The 22,201-nt window shown below is 41.8% G+C and overlaps 1 protein-coding gene across 9 annotated transcripts in view; it reads left to right on the top strand.

Annotated features, from left to right (window-relative positions):
* The window catches only part of ZMYM4 (zinc finger MYM-type containing 4), a 3,261,850-nt gene that overhangs the window by 2,560,284 nt on the left and 679,365 nt on the right, over positions 1 to 22,201 (top strand). For all 9 annotated transcript variants that reach the window (XM_044059341.1, XM_044059348.1, XM_044059366.1 and 6 more), the window contains one exon: positions 14,865 to 14,956. In XM_044059341.1, coding sequence (XP_043915276.1) covers positions 14,865 to 14,956 — 92 coding nt within the window. The remainder of the gene's footprint in view (positions 1 to 14,864; positions 14,957 to 22,201) is intronic.

The following is a 22,201-nucleotide window of genomic DNA, read 5'->3' as shown; positions in this document are numbered from 1 at the left end:
ACTCTTGTTAGTTTTGGCAGAAAGAGCAGGGAATATCTCTGCCTAGCCAGACGGAATGCCTGTCTGTATGGATGTTTCAAAAGTAGGTGTGCCTCTTCAAAAATTCCTGTCAAAAAAAGAAGCAACAAGTTAGACAGATGTCTTCACCTGTCTCAGTTCCTTTGGACAGGGGTGTTTTATTGGGCTTGGTTCAGGCTTTTAACCCTTACATTTCTGGTGTTTCTGGTAAGAGAAGATGATTTTCTGCACTGTCTGAGGTGTTTAAAATTGTAAACAACAAAATGATAACTTAGTTTTCTTTCCTTATGTTTTTGATTCTGACTCTGAGGAGAGTATTGCATCTGACAGTCCCTTGGAAGGGTTTTCTTTTCCAAAACAACATCCAAATTAAATTATTTTGTAAGTGGGAATTTAATGATCTTCCACTGTCTTTAAAGAAGTTACCGACCTGCTGTAATAGAGCCCAGCACCATCACTTTTTGCCCAACCATTCAGTTGCTTCTGTAGCTGGGGTTGCTCCCATTCACCTGGTGAAAACTAAATCAAAGCTGCCCCCCTTGTACCACCCATATTTTCACCTAACTCCACCCATTTTCACTCCTGTTTTATGATGTAAACCAATATGTCTCTAGGGCAGAATGTCTCCTTTAGTATATATTTTTTATCTAATCTCATCCTCATTTGCATTGCATTAGTGATACTTTTTGTGAATAAAGGCAGTTCAAGGTTGCTTTTTTTATTAACTCTGCTACTCTGTTTGTGCTGCTAAACAGAATACCAGAGTTTGTACAGTGCTTTCCAGACTACCTGGAGAATCATTCTGATTTCCATATAGTCCAGAAAAATACCAGAGGTGGCAACCCTTACCTGTAGCTCCACTTTGTTTTGAAGTCACCAGCTTCCTCTTGATATAACCCATGTAGCTATGGCTACTGCAGCATCTGCTTTTATGGTGAGTTAACTTACACAGCTGTACTGTTCCATGACAACCAGGAACTCTTTGTACTCCCAAAAATGGTGGCACAAATTCTTGGGTCTGCCTAGTGACCTGACATGTACAAGACTTGTTACAGGAAATATCTACTTATTTTCCTTAGTGGATGTTGCTAGGAAACCAGATGTTCCTATGGCGTTTGTTCCTAGTATCTTGGAGTATTTCTCTCCGATGTTTGACATGGGACTTGCTTTAGCTTCTGTTAAGTTCCACCTGACAACCAAACTGAAATATCACCTAGGTGATGATTTTCTTTTTCTTATTTTCTCTCAAAGACAACAAAACCTTTCAGAATGGCACTTTTCTACGTCAACCTACTATCAAGCCTTCAGTTCCTCCTTGAGGACCTGTACTTCAACCTGAAGCTTATGCTTCCTCTTTCAGAATCAGCTTTGCTTTCAACTTAACATATCTTTCTTGGAAGATGCTTTCTAATTAGTGATACCTCAACTAGAAGGATTTTTGAGCTCTAAGCCTTGTGTGCAAACTTTCTGTGCATCATCTTTCATAAAGATGGAGTATCGTTGTGAATGAATCCCTCTGTCATGTCAGAAGTGGCCACAGAAGTTAATGTCAGTCAGTTGTCCTTACAGATATGTGTCTCAGAATATCCCCATGCTCTGGAACAGGTTCCCCATCCATGTCAAGTGGAGTCCATCCCTAACCCTATTTAAGTGTAACCTTGACAAATGAATAGGAAATCGGAAATTCATCTCTGGTCTGGCACCCATGTCTCTGATAGATAAAGGCAGGCAGTAATGCCCAAACTAACACCCCTCCCCAACATAGCCTCTAGAAACTTCCTGACTAACATACTCTCACCTAATAAAGGCTCACAATACATAGGTACACAATTTGGTTGGATTACAGTTAGGTTTATAAAGGTCCTAGTGGTGGTTAGCCTAGTGTATACCTGTGAACCTAAATGGCTTTCACGGTGTATCATGCTCTGCTATTCCTCTTAGGGTAGATAATTCAAAGAATGTGCTACAGCTAGTATTGCTGGGGTTACAGCCACAGCTGTGGCCTTCCTTAAAAGAGAGACGATACGTAGGCTATTTTGGAAGGCAGTATTAGGGCATTGGTTCACACTTTCTCAAAGCACTACTAGCTGGACATTTCTTCTAGGATAAGAGCTGGGTTTTTCTGCAGCTGTACTACAGTGTGTGCTGCAGTCCAGCCACTGCATTACATTCACTTCCCTTACATGTTAGAGCTCTTGGACTCATCCAAGTTATCAGGACAAATGCAGCAGTGATCTAAATGATGAACGTTTTTCATTTGTATAAGAACTTGGCATAATAGTAAATTTTAAATAGATCAGTGCCACAGTAGTAACTCCTTCCTACCATCCTCTGTCACTACTGGGTGTTGTGGGTTAGTATGGTGTGCATTATTTAGTATATCCTTTCACATTTTCCCCTTTCATGGTCTTGGGTCTGCTGTGGTCTGATTAGGATCTAAAGTCTCTTTCTGCATACTTCACGTGTTCTTTCCAGGGCCTTAACCTTTAGCTTCCAGTGTTCCTGGTTTGGCTCCCTAGGCAAGAAAGCTCTAATGTGGTGTGAGAAGTTGCTGCTTTTACACTAGAGAAGTCCTGATTTCATAAAGGGGAAGGTGTCTTCCATGGCTAGAGGGGGAAGGATATTGAGCTCTGGAATTTGGGTAGGAATTCCAGATCTTCCAGTATAGAATTCCCAGTAGTAGGATTCCTGCAACAGTAGTCTGTCTGAACATCTGTTATAATGGTAAGTTCTTACACAATAGCACTTCAGTGTCTGTCAAGTATCACAGTATCTGGAGTCAGTACAGGATTGTTTTTCTCTTTTTTTAAGATGCACCTTTTAACCATATCTGTGTTTCCCTATAGAGCCTCCTTTTGAAAAAAATGCAGTTATTGAATTTTGAAAGCAAATGTTATTACTGTAGAGGTAATGGTTAATAAATCATTTGACTGTAATATTCTGCTCATGTGTTGTATCATTTGATTTGTAAAACACTGAGCTATAAAAATGTATCTGTATGTGAAGTACACACACGTGCATGTGTGTGTGTGTGTGTGTGTGTGTGTGTGTGTATATATATATATATATATATATATATATATATATATATACTTACTATATATAATTAATATACATGTATATACAAGTGCTATTTTTATTTTATTATGCTGCATTGTAATTATTTATACTGTAGTTTTTCTTTAAGTGTACGTTTCATATGTAACTGTGAAATTTTTCCTTCCTGGCAATAATTGTGTTGGGTTTTATGCATTTGTAACTGTCTCTACAAGGTTATTAACACTTAATTCTGTACGTTATCTGCTATTTGAACCCAGACTATGGATGAAAAGGGTCAGTTGACCAACTCATCCACCTGGGAAACAAATAGTAAGTAAAATAAGTAATTGGTTGTGTCTCATGATGAATGGACCAGTCATTTGCAGGACAGCTGATGGTTACCCTTGATGCCCTTCCATATCACTGCAACAGTGTTCTTTACTATAGGGATCCACTGCCAAGGGCAGCCCAACATCCGGCCAGTATACAAAAGCCTTTAGATTGTAATGGGTACGCTGTACGTCACACACATGCTCCCCACACATGGCATAGGGCATAAAGGTGACATCCAGATGTATGATCCTCAGAACATCTTTCTGCCAGTCCAAACGCCATCTTCAATCATTGGTCTGAACATTCATTTGTCTGCAGGTTTCTAATGCTTTCAGATAAGTGCCCCGTTGAGGTGTTTGGCTTTATTATCTTACATTTGCTTTGTTTCTGTTTGTTGGGTTTCATGTCATCCAGAAAGGGGAAATGCTGGTGCTGGCGACAGATTCCCCCTAAAGATTATCACGAGCAGTGTTTATTCTGTTTAGGAGCTTCACACGACCATACGTCTTGCACAATTTGTCAGTCCTTTGTCCCTAAGACGTTGTGGAGTCAACTTTCTTCCCTCACAATTTACCTAGAGAACTAGTGACTTGAACTGTTGGCTAAGAATACCATGGAAGGATTTTCCCAGCCCAAGGGCCAGCTGCTTGTGAAAAAAAGGCTTAGAAAGTCTGGTCTGATTCTTTGGCTGTACTGCCTCCACCGGATGTGTCTCTTGAGACTGGTGAAAGTCCAGAGGATCATCCAGTTTCTTTGTCTGATTCCTCTGCCTTGACCACTTCGGAGGCCGGCATAGACCCGGTACCACACATGTACATGGCGGTTTTGTAGGTGACCTCTTAGGATGTTCAGGGGTAACCGCAGCTGGCTATTACTGAAGGGCTTAGGGACGCTCCTCAAATTGTAGTGAGGGAAGATGTTTCAAATACCATTGAGTGCCGTCAGAGCTTACAGAATTTTTCATGGCTGACGTCCCACTTGAAAAGAAGCAAAAAAATAAACATATTTTGCCTGCTCCAGAAGATACTCAGTGTGAATGACAGAACTTCACTCAAGGCCTGTTTAATGCCCTTATGGCTCTCAAGCCCACACAGTGTGTTTCTGTTCCTGCCCCCCCCCCCCCCCACACAGTCTTTTATCCATCTTAAGAAACCCAGGGAGCAGGATTCTTCTGAAGGGATGCTGATGATTCTGACAGAGAGTCTCTGACATATTCCTCCCAGATTCCTTTGCCACTTAACTATGGGTCTGAGGAAGAAGAATCTATCAGTCCTGACTCTCATTTTGAGGAGATTTAATTTGGTGATACTGTTTCCAGAATGATGGAATTTTTCAAATGAGATTATGCTCAGGTGTCTGATTTTCAGAAGAGGTACTGTGAGCTTCTACAAATGGAGTTTCCTAGACCCTCTGCTGTTCCTGCTGTTCTTGCAGCCTTGCTGGGCGCCTTTTCCTCTGCTTCTCAGGCTACTGACTTCCATTCCCCTGTTTCCAAAAAAACTGATAGGTTTTGTAAAGTGCCTGAGGACTGCAAGTTTCTTTATAAGTGTCCCTCTGCTGACCCCTCTGTGGTGTCTATGACTTCTGATAAGCCTTCCAAATTATTGCCTTTCACTAACTTTTTGCCATAGCAGAACCATGGAGAGGCTGGGCAAGAAGGTGTATACTTCGGCTATCCTAGCTTTTAGAGCTGTTAACCGTCAGACACATATTACTAGGTACGTTTTGGCTCTTCTTTCTCAAGCATAATCGGACTATTTCTGATCTCCCTGATTCTGAGGGGAAGGCCTCTGCTCTTGCTTTGCTTGGGACATTCTCCCAAGTAGCTCACCATTCCATTAAATGCAGCTAATGCTTCATCTCGGACTGCGGCTTTTGGATCTGTTTTGAGGAGGTATTCCTGGCTCTGATTTCAGCCTTTGCTTGATGATGTTAAGGCTAAGCCGATGGATGCTCCTCTGGATAATAAGCATTTGTGTGATGCTGCTGCTGTGGAGTTGTTTAAGTCTCTGCAAGAGAAGTGCAAAGCTTTACAGGAGGTGAAACACTTTTTGTTTCTCGTTGCCCACTTTTTAGAGGAATTACCCTGATAGGCCTGCTTTTGTCCGTAGACCATCTTGCCCTCCCCACAAAGGTAAAAAGGATGGTAGAAGGGGTGATATTTTTGCCCTGCTCTTCTCAGTCACTTTTCTTTCTCTCTCTCTCTGTTCCTTTCTATTTGGCTACAGATCACTCAAGACTCCTGGATTCTTTCTGTAATTCGTCAGGGTTATTATATGGTTTGGCAATCTCTTCCCCTCAGCCTCCTCAGGAACAGCTGCCCTTTTTTCCAGAGGTGCTTCAAGGCCTGTTAGCTCAAGGAGCTATTCAGGAAGTTCCAGTTCCTCAGTGGGGAAAATGGGTTTTCTTCCAGAATGTTCTTGGTCTCCTGGAAAGAAGGCACCTGGATACCTATTCTGGATCTATCTCAGATAAAAACCTTTTTGAAGGTATCTTCCTTTCGAATGCTGTCCCTTCAAACCTTGTTTTCTTTGCTGTTTCTAGTTTCCATGGATCTCAAGGATGCTTATCTATATATTCCTATGTATCCCCTTTTCAGGAAGTTTTTACATTTATCCGTTTCTTCCTGGCATTTTCTGTTTTCTGCTGTGCCCTTTGGCCTCTCTACTGCCCCAAAGGTCTTCACCAAATGCCTCACTCATTTGATTGCTTTCTGCAGGCTGGGGGGGGGGGTTACAGGTCTTTCACTACCTAGATGACCTGCTTATTCAGGCCTCCTCTCCAGAGATCTTATTCAGCATCTACACTTTGCCTTTTCTTTCCTGCGAAGCCTGGGGTTCACTTTAAATTTACAAAAGTCTTTCCTGACCCCTTTTCAGGATCATGTTTTTCTGGGTTGTGGGATCCAGACTGTTACAATGCTGGCATCTCTCCCTCCTCCCAAGGCCTTAATTCTCATTGCTTTATTTCAATCCATTCCTCCCCCCTGGCTTAAGTCACAGCCAGAGAATTTCTGAGAGCTCTAAGTTACATGGCTTCCACCATTCCTATGCTTCCTCTAACCAAGCTCCACTTGAGAAAGCTACAGTGGTTTCTAAAGTCAGTTTGGCTTTAGCACTCTCATCCTTTAGATTTTGTAGTTCCTCTTCTTCAATGTCTCAAGCTGGAATTTTGGTGGTGGGTTAATCAGTTGTCCCACAAACCAGGGCTCCCTTTTCAACCTCCACTCCCCTGTTAGGGACTTTTCTTAGATGTCTTGGTTGTGGGATGGGGGGCCTCCTTCAGCCTCCTGAAGTTGCAGGGCTTTTGGTCTGTTCACTAAAAGAAAGATCAATTCAGTGTCAAAGAGATGTAAGCTCTTTTGCTGGCCCTTCAAACTTTTCATTCTCTTTTCCTTCCTGGGCTCCTCAAGATTCTCACAGACAGTACCACAGTGATGTGATATGTCAACAAGCTTGTGGGACAAGGTCCTATCTCCTGCACAGGTTGACCCTTCAGGTTTGGCAGCTAGCTATCTAGTATAAGGTGACCGTTCAGGCAGTTTACATTCCCTCAGATCAGAACATAGTGGCAGATTCTCTGAGCAGGCCCATAACATAATCCCATGAGTGGATGCTTCACAGGGACATGTTTCTGGACATTGTCCACCAGTAGAGTACTCCTCAAGTATGTGTTTTTGCCTCCCCTGTGAACAGACAGCTTCCTCTATTTTACGCCAGAGTCTCATGCCATCTGGCCTGGAAGATGGACGCCCTCTGTCTTTTTTGGAAGAGGATGTTTCTTTATGCCCCCCCTCATTCCGAAAGTCCTGTTCAGGATTCAACAGGATGCTCCAAAATATTGCTGGTGACTAATTTTTGGCCCAGAAGGCATTGGTTCCCTCTTACTCTGCATCTAGCCAAGTGCAGTCATCACAAGTTACCTCACAGGGTGGACTTACTCACACAAGACGAGGGTCTCACATCCATCCCCACCTGTCCACTGTTCAACTGACATTGGGTGATAGATTTTGATCCCCTTCAGACACCTTTTTTTTTTTGAGGACATGGTTTGGGTCCTGCAGGAGAACAGGAAACCCACTACTAGGAAATTTTACGTATCCAAATGGAAGAGATTTTCTATTTGGTGTCTGTCTCCTAGCCTGGATCCACTTAACTGTGGATGTTCCCTTGGTTCTCTCTTATTTGTGTGAATTGCTCAATGCTAGGTTGGCATATTCTTCTGCTAAAGCCCGGCTGTCAGCTATTTCTGATTGTCTGCCTTTGTCTCCCCTTTTGGCCTCCCAGATTTGAGACCAAACTGTTTCTTAAAGGCGTGCTTCACAATAGGCATCCCAAGAAGCCTGTACTTCTTCATGGGATCTTAATTTTGTTTTAGAAAAATTGACTCGGGCTCCTTTTGTGCCTGCTGCTTTAACTTCCTTACAGCATTATTCTTGGAAGACTGTTCTTTTGGCCCTTTCTTCTGCTAGACCGGGTGTCTGAGCTGTAAACCCTTATGGCTGATGTTCTTCGTGTTTCACTGTTGCAGTCATTACATTTGGGTAATCCTGCTGGCAGGTTGCCCTCATTCGGCCTGAATTCCAAAGTCCTGGGTCCTGCTTCGGCTGCTGTCGCCCCTTCCCTGATGTCAGGTCGTCAGGAGTATAAAAGATGTGGCTGACGCCATTTTCTTTAGTCTTTCTTGCCGCGCAGTGCCCGAAGCAGAAGCAATTCGCAAGTGCCGGTTGACCGACTCCTGAGATTTTCGTGTTCGAGTTTCAGATCCGAAGTCTTCATTAAAGCCAAGTACCCTGTTGGGAAACTTTTTTCTTGCTCCAGACCAATGTCAGAAAAAGCTAATAATTGTATTTCTTGTGGAAAGCAAATACCTCATAAGGACTTTCATTCTTATTCCTTGCCTAGGCCCTGACCACGACGTTTCAAGTTGTCGGTTTTGTGCTAGATTTAACCAACGCACTATTAAGCTTTGGTATGATTTTGCATTAAACTATTTTGGCTGCAGATTTAATTACAAAATGTCATCGGACAGCCATCCGACTACCGGAGTTCACAAAAAACGCAAAGAAAAAGATAGGCAACCGAGGCCCAAAACCAACGACGAAGCTTCTCCTAAGCCAGTCGCCGGTTCTCAGTGAGGCGCTTTCGCAGCCCCTGACACCCGCTACTTTAGAGTCGCAAGCCGCTACCGACTCCCACGTGGAGTCGGCTATGCCACTGGAAACTCAAGGTATTGGAGCCTCGGACACTATTCCCTCAGATGGGTCTGGAGCCGCTGCGCAGGCACCGGCTTCTGAGGGTGTATTCAGACCTAAACATCTATACCTTAAACCGATTTCAGCTTCTAAGGCAAAGACTAAAGCACCTTCAAAGACAAAGAAACAATCTCAAGAGCCACATGGACAGGCCTCCATGCCCAAAAAGCAGATGCTCAAAATGGCCGAAGACTTGATTACCTTGATCAGGGGTTCCCATCCCCCTCCTGATAAGAGGATCAGGGGTTCCCATCCCCCTCCTGATAAGAGGCCTAGGCAAGAGACCGACTATGAATCTTCAGATCAGGTTTCTATTTCTTCTGATCAGGAATATTCTGTTCCCCTTATGAGGATTCTGATGCTGAACAATCTATTCCTTCAGCTTCTCCTCCTGAGGACTATAATTTTGGGGAAACCTTGCATACCATGAGGGAGCATTTCCACTAGGAGAGCCAAGATTTTTCAGAATAAAAAAAAAAAAGGCTCAGGGATTTCCTCTTACTACCTCAAAACAGGCCACTAGCCATTCCACGTGTGTTGGATATTGTAGATGATGTTTTTTCGGAGTCTAGTCTTACCCCTGACTCCTTACCTCCAGCTCCTGTTAAGCCTGACAGATATTACAGGGTTCCTGACTCTCTTAAATTCCTTTTTAAAAACCCTGCTGCAGACCCAGAAACTATTTCACAGGGTCCCAAGGGAGTTAAGGCTCCCACTGCAAAAAACTCTACCCCCTCTGACAGGGATTCTAGGGCACTGGACAGATGGGGGGAAAAAAGGTATACACATCTGCTACCTTGGCTATAAGGGCCTTAAACTGCAAGTTTCATATGCTCAAATATCAGCAACATGTCATGGCATTGCTTAAACAGAAAATGTTGGTAAACTCTGAATGTGCAGAAAACAAGGAAAGGCAAGATTTATTGCATGCAGCTGAACAAGTTGGAAAGCATACTTTGCAATGTGGTTTTGATTCTTTGGAGGCCTCCTTCTGGGCCGCAGTTATGGGTTCTGTAATTAGGAGGCATGCTTGGTTAAAGGAACAAAATCTGCCTGATCATGTCAAAGTTAAATTATTAGATGCACCTTTACAGCATGATACTTTGTTTGGTGTTAAGGCAGAAGAGGTGTTAAAGAAAATGGAGGACAGAGCAAAATCTATGCAAACTGTCAAGGATTTTTTACAAGTACAGCCACCTAGGTTTAGTAGACACTGGCCAACAAAGAATTGGTCCTTTCCTGTGTCAAACAGACCTCAAAGGGGCAGATTTAGACGCCGTAGAGGCAGATCCCAGGTGTAAGGTACTTACAGGTCAAAGCAATGGGGTGCTTCTACCTCCAAAGTTGGAGAGGACAAATCACAACCATACAGGAAACAGTCCCAATGACTTCCCCTGCCTGCACCAAGCACTTATCTCCTGGCAGCATCCTTAGGGGGAAAATTAGCACTTTTTTCTCAAAATTGGCACATCATAACCCAGGACAACTGGGTTCTAAATATCGTGTCACAAGGCTGCAAGTTCCATTTCCATACCCTGCCAAAGGCAAACGGCTGGCCAGATCTGCCAAAACAATCAATGGGCAGAGGCACAAAAACAAGTCTCATCCCTCATGGACATGGGGGCCATTCAACAAGTACCAGAGCAAGAGCAGAGACAAGGATTTTACTCAAGACTGTTCTTGATACCCAGAAAGGACAAGACCTGGAGGCCAATACTGGACCTATCTATTCTGAACACATTCCTGGATATACCAAAATTCAAGATGTTGACTTTGCAGCAGCTTCTGCCCATGCTGGGCAAGAACGCTTGGCTTGTGACTTTAGACCTAAAAGAGGCATACCTGCATGTCCCAATCAGACAAATATGCAGAAGATACCTCAGATTCAAGGCTGGCTCAATGCATTACGAATTCTCTGCACTGCCCTTTGGCTTATCTACTGCGCCCAGGGTCTTTACAAAGTGCCTGGCACCAGTAATTGCATTCTGCAGACAAAGAGGAATACAAATATATCCTTACTTGGACGACTGTCTAATTCAAGCAGAGAACAAGGACATTCTTCTACAGGAACTGGCATTTGTGAAAAGACTTCTAACATGCCTAGGGTACACAGTCAACGAAAATAAATCAAAACTAGTACCCTCTCAAGAGATAATATTCCTGGGTGCAAGCTTAAATACAACTGCCCACATGGCTTATCTCATGCCAGACAAACAAAGGCAACTGACTACCTATTCCAAAATGTTGGCAACAAAGGCCCAGTTATCTACAAGAAAAATTCTGCAGGCTTTGGGCTTCATGGCATCCTGCATCCTACTAATTCCATATGCAAGACTGCATATGAGGAAACTTCAATTTTACCTAAAAAGAGTTTGGACTCAACATTGCCACAGCCTGGAAACTATGATTACTTTCATTCCCTGCCTGCAACAGGAGTTTCGATGGCGGGCAAAGGCTTGTCACCAAAACAAGTGACATCCATTCACATTACCTCCAGCGCGGCAGACACTAACAACGGATGCATCAGATTATGCTTGGGAGGCCCACATGGCAGGAAGATGCATTCCAGGGCACATGGACCTCAAACCAAATGCATCTGCATATCAATCAAAAAGAGATGCTAATTCCCATATTCCTATTCGAATAAGGTCAATTTATCACATTATTGCTTGTCTGATAATGAAAGGTCTTTATTAAATTACGGCCTTTCATTTATACCTTCAAAGTCGGCAGATATTACTGATATCATTCTAGATATAAAAATGTTTACCCGGAAAGTTGGTCTAACTCTAATGTTTGGTAATACAACTACAGGTAGTAGGAATATGTTTTGTAAACCTTCTACCTTTATACCACAAGGACACCCTTTATTAGAGACATTTGAAAAAGCCTGCGAGCGTGACTTTTTTGAATTATATAAATCGAAAAATAAGTCTGAATTCTATAATTTAACATATGATGAGTTCCAATCGATTAAAAAGTTACAGGAAAATGAGGCAATAGTCATTAGACAGGCTGATAAAGGTGGTGCTATTGTAGTTTTAGATGCTGAAATGTATGCAAACAGTATGATGACTGTTGGGTGAAGCTGACACACATCAAATATTAAATGGAGTAATGTTGAACAAATGAATTAAGAATGTGCAGTCTGAACTATATGATATGTTTCTGTGCCATACTATTGATGGTGATCTGTATAAGTATTTGTTAGTTGAAAATCCCCTTATTCTCGCCCTAAGGGGACTTCCCAAGGTGCATAAAACCCTTATTAACCCACCCATGAGGCCTATAGTCTCGGGTGGTGGTTGGATCATGGAGCCAGCCTCAATATTCATTGAAAAGCAACTTCGACCAGTTGTAAGTAACACTAGGTTTATATTGAGAGAAAGACAAGATTTTTTTTGAAAGTTATGGTGAATATGTTTTACTTAGTAAAAGGGCATGTGATGATTTATTAGTCACCTTAGATGTGGTTTCTTTATTCACATCAATTCCAAACAGTACAGGGATGGAATTTTTGAGACTATTCTTGATTGAAAAAGAGGTATCTAGGAATTCTATTATTAAGATTCTAGCTTTACTTGATTTAGTACTAAATAACAACGTGTTTTTATATGAGAATGTTTATTATTTACAGAAAAAAAGGGTTGCCATGGGCACCCCATGTGCTAACTCTTATGCCAACCTTGTATTGACATATTGGGAAAGCACTTATATTTTGTCAAACACTATATTCAATAAACACATAAAATTCTATAAACGCTTTGTAGATGATGTGTTTTTAGCATGGGAAGGCACAGAAACAGAATTGAATGAATTTATTGAATATATTAATGACACAACAGATTTTCTAAGATTTGAACAGAAGCATTCTTATGAGAAAATGGAATTCTTAGATGTTCAGGTGCTGAAGAGTAATGGAGAGATACATTCTGAGATATATAGGAAGCCATGCTGGAAGAATAACATTTTACAACGAAATAGTATGCATCCTCAGCATGTATATCATAATATAGTAAAAGGCCAGACCTTGAGAATGTCACGCCTCACCACTAGTGATGAATGTTACAACATGAAGCAAGAGATGTTAGCAAAAAATTTGTCATCAAGAGGGTACAGTAAACAAGAAGTCGAATTTGTTTATCAAATGAATGATTCAATAAGGAAAGGAAAACCATATTTATATAAGAATGGAAACAACAGTGGGAATATTAATAAGGATCAACGAAAGATTGAGAACAGAATAAGTAATTCCTTATTCGAATAGGAATATGGGAATTAGAGAAGTAATCAAAAAGAATTGGGGGATACTAACTACAGATGAGAGAATAGTTGAGATAGTAGTTCTGAGACCTATTTTTTCATATAAAATTACGAAGTCACTGAAGAGGTTGTTATGTTATGAGGATAGTAATAAGAAGACACTCACTAAATCAAATAGACAGGGTACGCTACCTTGTAGAGGGTGTAATCATTGTACGTATATGTCAGGGATTGATTATATTGTACATCCAAATACAGATTATAGGTATAAATTTAATTTTTATGCTGATTGCAAGTCAAGGAATTTAATATACATAGCTGTCTACCAGACATGCCCATGTTTCTATGTAGGAAAAACCAATAGAAGTCTTAGGGAACGGGTTAGAGAGGATGTTTATGCAATAAATAGAGAAGATGAACACAATGCTTTAGCTCAACATATTTTAGATAAAGGCATGACACACAAATTCAAATTCAGCGTTTTAGAATTGATTAGGGTAACAGATAGATTGGGGGATATAAAAAATTACACTGAGGAACGTGAAAGTAGATGGATAATTAGGTTACAAAGCTATAGGGTAGATGGCCTGTATGAGAAAGTAACTTTAAAACCATTCTTAGCAGCACGTCTCCATGCTCATTAGGATTGAAAGTTTTTTAGTATAGTTTTTAATGTCACTGCATTTAATAATGGTTTATGTATTTTAGAAGTTTTATAAGAAATGTTGTTATTGTGTGACTGTTGCTTTTAAATGAGAATGGGTTTGTAATGATGTGATTAATTGATTAATTAGCAGATGTATTATGATACTATTTAAATGTATGTTGAGTTGTTAGCAGTTGTAAAAGTCTGATGAAGTGTTGGGAAACGTGAAAGCGCTTACTTTTGTTACTGCAGTTAATAAATTGTTTATTTTGCTTTATCTCGTGCTGTGGCGAGCCTCATTTTGTTCGTTTTTTGAGCTATACTAACACTTGCTTTCTGTGGTCCTGGCCTGTGCTGTAAAACAGGTGCAGTAGCTGAAGCCACCACACTCTTCCTGGCTGTAGCCACTCATTTCCCATCTTCCCTTGCCAAGCCGTAATTCCATGGGCCAGTAGTCCACAGAGCTGGGCTTCTCTTTCCATTCCTGTACCAAACACTGTAAGCTAGAAGCCAAGTGTAGAGGTTGAACAGTTGAGAGTATGGCTGTGCACCTAAAGGTAGCACAGGAGTATACTCAGAAGAGATCTTCCATAACTCATCTGCATCTCTACTTCACAGGTGCATCATAGCCTTACATGCTGTTCATTGTGTTCATCATAAAGACAGTGTTTCCATTAAATCTTCTTTCTTCTAATGTTCATTTTAAGCGTTGTGTGATTTCCATCTCATTCCATTAATGAGTGTGCTTACAGGAGACAAATAGTCTCAAAAGAATTTCATCTTAAGAATATATTTGTCTAGAAGCAGATCATGATTTTTACCAGTTGTGAATTTTAAATTTCTTGGAGACCAGTGTTTACGCTGAAATTTCTGATATCAGATGCATTGTTAGTAACATTGCTGTTAGTGCTGCTTTTGCAGAACTGCTTTGATGTTGACCTTAAAGCATTGCAGTAAAAAAAAAAAAAAAAATGATGGGGTGATCAGACAAGCACAGTTTAAAAGATGACATTATTTAACCAGATTGCTGGCACTTGGAGAAGTCATCAGTAAAATGCATGCTACAGACCTCAGTCATTTTGTCTAAAGTCGTATCACTCAATCTGTACAAATGTTTTACATATAACTTTGTGTTACACTGATACTAAAAATGAGCGACAGTAAAAGTTGTTTTGGGGGGGTTCCTAATGTTATCATGTATCACTGCTGCCACCTCACATCCCTTATAAATTCATGATTAGTATGATTTGTAATTGCAATTACAAACCTGTGAAAGTTATTTTAAACAAATTGTATTTATTATTCTTTTAGAAGGATATGATCCAGCCAGCAAAGGACAAATCACACCGTCACGTAGAGGACGACGGAAACACAGAGATGGATTTCCACATGCAAAAAAACGAGTAAGTATGAATACGTAGTTTGTATTAAAGTATGCAAGTTTAACCAACAGACACGTAAAGCAAAACTAGAAGAATGTCTGTTAGATTTTATTCACTTCAATCATTAAATAATGTTACTGTTTCTTGAAATTACGAGGATTGTTTCCTCTCTTGATTATAATTTTGGAAATGTTGAAGAAAAAACTCAAAATTTTACTATGTAGTAACATTTGGTGTTGACATTAATTTTAAATGTTCAGATCAGGATGCAGCACAACTGACCCTATTTTTGCAGTGAGACAGATAGTTCAGAAGAAGCTAGAGATGAGGAAAGAGTCCAACTGGGCATTTCTAGACTTGGAGAAAACATATGACAAGGTCTTAAGAAAGCTGATTTGGGCAGTACTGCGTTGGTTCTGAGTTCTGGAAACATTGGTAGAATTAGTGCAGGCTATATACAAGGACCCAGTAACTCAAGTATGAAGAGTGTTTGGTCTCACAGAAGGGGTCCTAGTTGGAGTGGATGTGCACCTGGGTTCAGCTCTGAGCCCACTGCTGTTCATACTGGTGATGGACTACATTATCAGTCAGGTCAGAGGGACAGATCAACAAGGTTGCTGTATGTGGGCTATGTGGAATTACAGACCGACTCTGTGCAAGAACTTCAGCAAAGGATGGGGGAATGGAATGCAAAACTGAAGGCACATGGCATGAAATTAAGTGCAGATAAGACCATGGTAATGTCAGCAATTTGGGGAAATCAGAAGAAGCTGAGAATTGAGATAGAAGGGAAGATAGAGTAATAGATTAATAGCCTCAAGTATCTAGGAGGGGTGGTTGAGGAGAAGGGAAGTCTGAATGAAGAGGTCAAAGCTAAAATCAGGGGGGCTGCAGTCAACTGGTAATAGAGTATCAGATGTAGCACATGACAGAAGAATGCCAAAGAAGCTGAAAACAAAGGTGCACAAAACAGTGGTGTGACCAGTACTACTGCATGGTGCAGAAACTTGGGCAGTAAAGGCAGAGCAGATGAGGTAGTTAAAGGTGATGAAAATGAAGTGCCTGAGAAGTGGTGGTGGGATGCATACTGTGGGACAGATGAAGAAATGAGGACATCAGAGCAGAAGCCAAAGTAGCTAGTAGCTTCAATTGCAGAAAAGATTAAAGAGAACAGATTGCAGACATTCGGGTAAATGTGCAAAAAAAGACAGTCTGATGAAGAAGATTCAGGACAGACAGGAAGAAGGTAAGAGGAAACTAGGGTGTCCAGCAAAGAGGTAGATGGATTGTGTGAGAAAAGATCTGCGACAGTCCAGCGTAAGTGTCTAAGAAGGCAGGAGTGTGACATTTAATTGAGAGATGGTGACAGTTAACACAACACCCCAACCCCATGTAGAAAATGGGAAAAAGGGGGTTGATGATGAGTAATGTTAAATGTACCCTGTACTGTTTTGTGTCTTAGTCCTGTGACTTTACTAATGAGTTCAGCTGCTTGCACATCCTCACCAAGGATAAAGCAATACATTTGCATTTTATAACTTAAATTGACTGAAATGCACTAACTTGCAGTATTCTCTGTCTTTGAAGCTCACTTATTTTCAAACATGGCTTGCTTCTCTGTTTTCCACCTGTGCATTCATATTTGTGTTTAAAATTATTCAGAAACAGCAGATTAGTAGCAGTTTGAAAGACTCATTTGGGTTCATGAGTTTATAGTAAAACAGTGGTATATTAACCATTGCATGCCTTGCCAACATGGCCATACAAAAGTCCATGAAAGTGAGCTTAGAGTTAGAATATGATGGTAGAAGGCAGGGTTAATTGTGGGAGATAAGGATAGAATATTTTAACACCTTTATTAAATTATCAATTAAGACGTAGACACATGCATTAATAGAAAAGAAAACAATCCATATTTTCATTTACATGCATAATACATATATGTTGTCTTTCTTAATAATAGCTGTAATTCAGTCCAACATTACACAAACTGCTCAATTCCTGCAGTCCCTTAAACTCCAGTCTCCTCCTGAGCATTTTTCTCCATGTATTGTTTCCACAGGTTCCATATATTTCTATGTAGTTTTTTCCTTTCCCTTTCTAAAGACCCCTATTCCAGTTCTTTTATCTGTCTTGCAATATTTAGTTCAAGTACAGTTGGTTTAGATTTTGATTTCTACTTTCTAGCAATTGTTTTTTTTTCTTTTTTGCAGCAAATATAATTAAACTTAATAATGCCTTACTGTGCCTAGGCAATTTGGATCCTGTGTCCCAGCTCAAAAGAATCATTTCCTTAGTTACAGCAGTTCACTCCCCCCAATATTTATGACAGAATTCTGTGTAGTGAATTTTTTAAATCTGCCAACTTATTACAGAATGTATGATGTCCTTCTATTCATATGCTGCAGTATTCATAACATAAGGGAGGCTGCCTCCGGCTAACTCGTACGTCCAGCCAGTATCCAAATGTCTTGATGCTGCCGCAAGGTACATGCTGTGTTGCATAGCATAATGCATACGTTGGCCGTAAAGACATGTTGGGTGTAAAGCGGACGTCAACATGCACCTACCTCAGAACTTTTCTGCCGCCTGTCCGGTCACCTGCTCCAGATGTTTGCTCACCAAAACTGTTGTGTACCAGTTACAAGATAAGTACCCATTGGGGTTTTTCTTAACATTTTTGTTACTGCATGTTTGTTGGGTTCATGTCAGCTAGGAAGAGCAAGTGTCAGTGTGGAAGGCAGATTCCACATAAAGATGCCCATGCACTTTGTCTGATGTTCTTCGTGTTTCACTGATGCAGTCATCACATTTGTGTTATCTGCCTGCAGATAGCCCTCAGCCGGCCTGAATACCAGAGTCTTCGGATTTCTGCGTCGGATGCTGTCGCTTCTTCCATGATGTCAGGCCGTCAGGGATATAAAACATGCAGCCGACGCCATTATATCAGTCTTTCTTGCAGTGCGGTGCCCGAAGCAGAAGCAGTTTGCAAGTGCCAGTCGGCCGACTCCTGAAATTTTCGTTTTCGAATTTCAGACCCGAAGTCTTCAAAAAAGATAAGTACCCCATTGGGGATCCTTGTTTCTTGCGCTTATCAATGTCAGAAAAAAATTAACAATTATCTTGCCTAATGTCGGTTTTGTGCCTTGTTCAACACCCGAACTGTTCATCATCGGGCTATTTTTTTAGCTAAATACTTTCGTTCTCGATCTCTGTACTCCAAAATGGCTTCATTAAGCCATCTGACTACCGATCTTCCGAAAAAACGCAAGGATAAAGACAGAGACAGACTGCATAGGTTCAAAACTGCCAACGGTACTCAGTGAGGCGCTTTCGCAGCCCCTGATACCAGCTACTTCAGATTCACAGGCCTCTACTGAGACCCATTCGGAGTCCGGTATGCTGCGAGATGTTTCTTCGACTATGGAACCTGCGAATATCTCTACCTTGGATGGGTCCGGAGCCACTGTGCAGGCAATGACTTCTGAGGGTGTATTCAGGCGTACAGACTTTCAAATTAAACAGACAGCATAATTTCCAACTAGAAGTACCGAATTCCTCATGCCTAAAACTCGTACTACGCCTAGAAAACCGACGACCAAACCAATGACTCAGGCCCATATGCCTCAAAAACAAATGCGTAGAATGACTGAAGACCTTATTACCTTAATTAGGGGAAGCCAGCCTTCCCCCTCTAAGAGACCTAGAAGCGATTTTCTTTCTGATTCTTCTATCAGGAATCTGATATCTCTGCTCCTTTTGATTACCAGGATTTGCCCTAATCTAACTTGTGAGGATTCTGATGCAGAGGATTCCTTTCCCTCTGCTTCTCTTCCAGAAGATTTTTCTTTTGGTGAAACATTGCATACCCTTAGGGAGCATTTCCGCTGGGAAAGCCAGGACTATTCTGAGTCTAAAAAGAGACTTAGGGAATTCTTACTCCTGCCTCAACACAGGCCTCTAGCTATCCCTCCTGTTCTGGCTATTGTAGATGATGTTATCTTGGAATCTAGCCTTACCCCAGACACTTTACCTCCAGCTCCCAGGAAACCTAACAGGTACTACAGAGTACCTGACTCTCACAAGTTCCTCTTTATGAATCCTACTGCGGATCCAGAGATCATTTCCCAAGGACCAAAAGGCATTAAGGCTACTGCTGCCAAAAACCCTACCATTTCTGATAGAGATTCTAGAACCTTAGATGGGGTAAGAAGGTCTCCACTTCTGCTGCTTTGGCCATTAGGGCTCTAAATTGCCAGTTTCATATGCTAACGTATCAGCAGCATATTATGGGACTACATAAACAGAAAATTATGTTGTTTCCTGAATGTACTGAACACAAAGACTTGCGAGATTTAATGCATTCTGCAGAACAAGTTAGTAAACATACTTTGCAATGTGGTTTTGATGCTTTAGAAGCATCTTGCAGGGCTGCTGTCACTGGGTCTGTACTTAGAAGGCATGCTTAGCTTGAGGAACAAAACCTGCCAGATCTTGTTAAAGTTAAATTACTGGATGCACCCTTAAACCAAGAGCGCCTTTTTGGCAACAAAGCAGAGGAAGTCCTCAAAAAGATGGAGGAAAAAAGCTAAATGTATGCAAACTAAAGATTTCCTACAAGTACAGCCTCCCAGATTCAGTAGGCATTGACCTTCAAAGAAGTGGTCCTTTCCAGTCCCTTCCAGGCCTTCTCAGTCCAAACCTAGGAACAGCAGACCACCAAGACTTCAGTCTCAGGCTACGCACAAGTCTAAGCAGTGGGGGGCTCCCACTTCCAAAGCAGGGAGTAGTAAACCACCACCCCTATGGAAAAATGGCACAATGACTTAACCTTAACCCTTCCAAGCCCTGCTCAACTACTTGCTCCCTTAGGAGATAAGCTTGCCATGCATGCAAAAAACTGGGAACTCATTACCCAGGACAAATGGGTTTTAAACATAGTTTCCCGAGGATAGAGATTCCACTTCCACACATTACCAACCCCAAATGGTTGGCCAGACCTCCCCCCAAATCAGTGGGCAGAGGCCCAACAGCAGGTTCTCTCCCTTCTCAGTATCAGGGCTATTCAACCTGTCCCAGCAGAACTAAGGGGACAAGGGTTTTATTCAAGACTGTTTCTGGTACCTAGAAACATCCTGGACCTCTCTATTCTCAACACCTTTCTGGTGGTTCCAAAAATTCAAAATGCTGACTCTTCAACAGCTTCTTCCTATGCTAGCCAAGGATGCCTGGCTGGCAACTCTGGACTTAAAGGAAGCTTACCTGCACATCCCAATAAAAGAATCCTGCAGACAATACCTACGTTTCAGGGCGGACTCCATGCACTTTCAGTTCTCTGCACTTCCCTTTGGCTTATCTACTGCACCCAGGGTGTTCACAAAGTGTCTAGCTCCATCTATTGCATTTTGCAGGCAGAGAAATATTTAAATTTACCCATATCTGGACGATTGTCTTATTCAAGCAGAAAGCCGGGACTTGCCAAATGTGATGACTGCAACAGTGAATACACTCGAACATCTACATTTATGGTAAGTGTACACAATTGTACTTTGTATTTAGGCCCAGACCATGACCACACCAAATGCACTATTTGCAAGTCCTTCATCCCTAAGAATCGGCTAGCCTTTCTAAAATTATACTTAGAAAACCAGCACCTTAAGCGCCTAGCACACGAGATGGATGTGACGTCAGGCCATTCGGATGAGCCTGTACCAAAGAAGGCCAAAAAAAATCATGTCCTGAACCTTCAGCTGCGCCCCGTCTTCCGGTCATTTCTCCCGAGGCTGGTGTAGGCCCAGAGACTGTGCCATAGGTGGTGGATGTAACTTTGGCGAGTACCACAGTGGAAGTCCTGAAGGAGTCTACTGGCACATCCACGAGGGAAGGGTAGGCATCTGATCAGGGCGATAAGGGGGAACCCAGGCTCGTTATCTCTGAAGGTCCTCATAGCATCACACAAATCACGGTCAATGAAGATGTGTTCTCCGATATCACTGAATGCAGGCCGACATCCGGGCCTTCCACCTTCACCATATGGAAGCCCCAAAAAGAAGGTTAAAAGTAAACAATGTGTCTCCTGCTACACTTCAGCAGCCCCCTGATTGACAAGCTTTTCCTCAAAGCCTCTTTAATGCCTTTATGGCCCTTTGCCAATCTTCTCCTCCTTCTGTTCCACTGCAGTCCTTTTCTCCTTCCACAACTTTCAAAAGGACAGCTGTTGACACTTCCTCAGAGGAAGAGGATTCCTTTGGTGAGGAATCCTTAGCCTACTCCACCCAGTTGGCTTCCCACTTAGGGTATGCGTCCCCAGAGGAGGAATCTAATCGTACAGATTCCCATGGGGAGGACATTTATTTTGGAGATACTATTCTCAAAATGAAAGATTTTTTTTCAAGTGGGACAGCTCCCAAGTTTCAGACATTTAAAAGAGGTACTATGACCTCTTGCAGATGGATTCCCATTCTCATTCTGGTATCCCTGCAGTCTTACCTGCCTTTCTTGGTGTTTTCTCTGCTAGACTCTCGGCCTCCTGCCCCTAAGTGTCAAGACAGGTTCTATAAGGTAATTGAGGCCTCATAGTTTCTTTTCAAGGCTCCTGCTGCTGATCCGGCTACCATATCTGTTTCTAAAATTGCTACCATCCACTTCCTTGTTATACTCTGATAAGTGAGTAGGTGATGGAACGTTTGGGAGACAAAGTTTACAGTCCTGCCAATTTGGCCTTCCGTGCAATACATTATCAGACCCACATAGCAAAGCATTCTCTGGCCCTTCTGGCTTATCAGGGAAATTTTTGTGAGACATCCCAGATTCTCCAGCAAAATCTAAATTAGCAGGTGTTCTTAATTCTTCTGCACACGTGACTAGGCACTCTGTTAAGTGCAGTTATGATGCTGCTGATGCCTCTGCTAGGGCAGCTGCCACTGGGTTGGTCCTTAGAAGATACTCTTGGCTTAGGCTATAACCTCTGCCTGAAGATTTCAAGGCCAAATTGCTGGATGCACCCTTGGATAACAAAACCTTATTTGGGAGTACAGCAGCACAACTCTTCAGGTCTCTAAGAAAAAGGATATGAGTTACAAGATCATAAACACATTCTTGTGTCTCCAGTTCCACCATTTCAAAGAAATTACCCAGTTAAGACTGCATTTGTAAGAAAATCAACTCTGTCTTCTTCTTCTAAAAGTAAGAGGGGGTCCCAGAAAACCATCCTCTTAAAAGTCTGCTCCTTCCACCCCTGCTCCAGAACAGTCCTTTCAGTCCCAA

The sequence above is a fragment of the Protopterus annectens genome, chromosome 1.part2 (assembly GCF_019279795.1).
Source record: "Protopterus annectens isolate FY-2018-M chromosome 1.part2, PAN1.0, whole genome shotgun sequence".
Classification (NCBI taxonomy): domain Eukaryota; kingdom Metazoa; phylum Chordata; order Ceratodontiformes; family Protopteridae; genus Protopterus; species Protopterus annectens.
The sequence above is the reverse complement of the archived record's forward strand: the minus strand, read 5'-3'. Positions and strand labels throughout refer to the sequence as shown.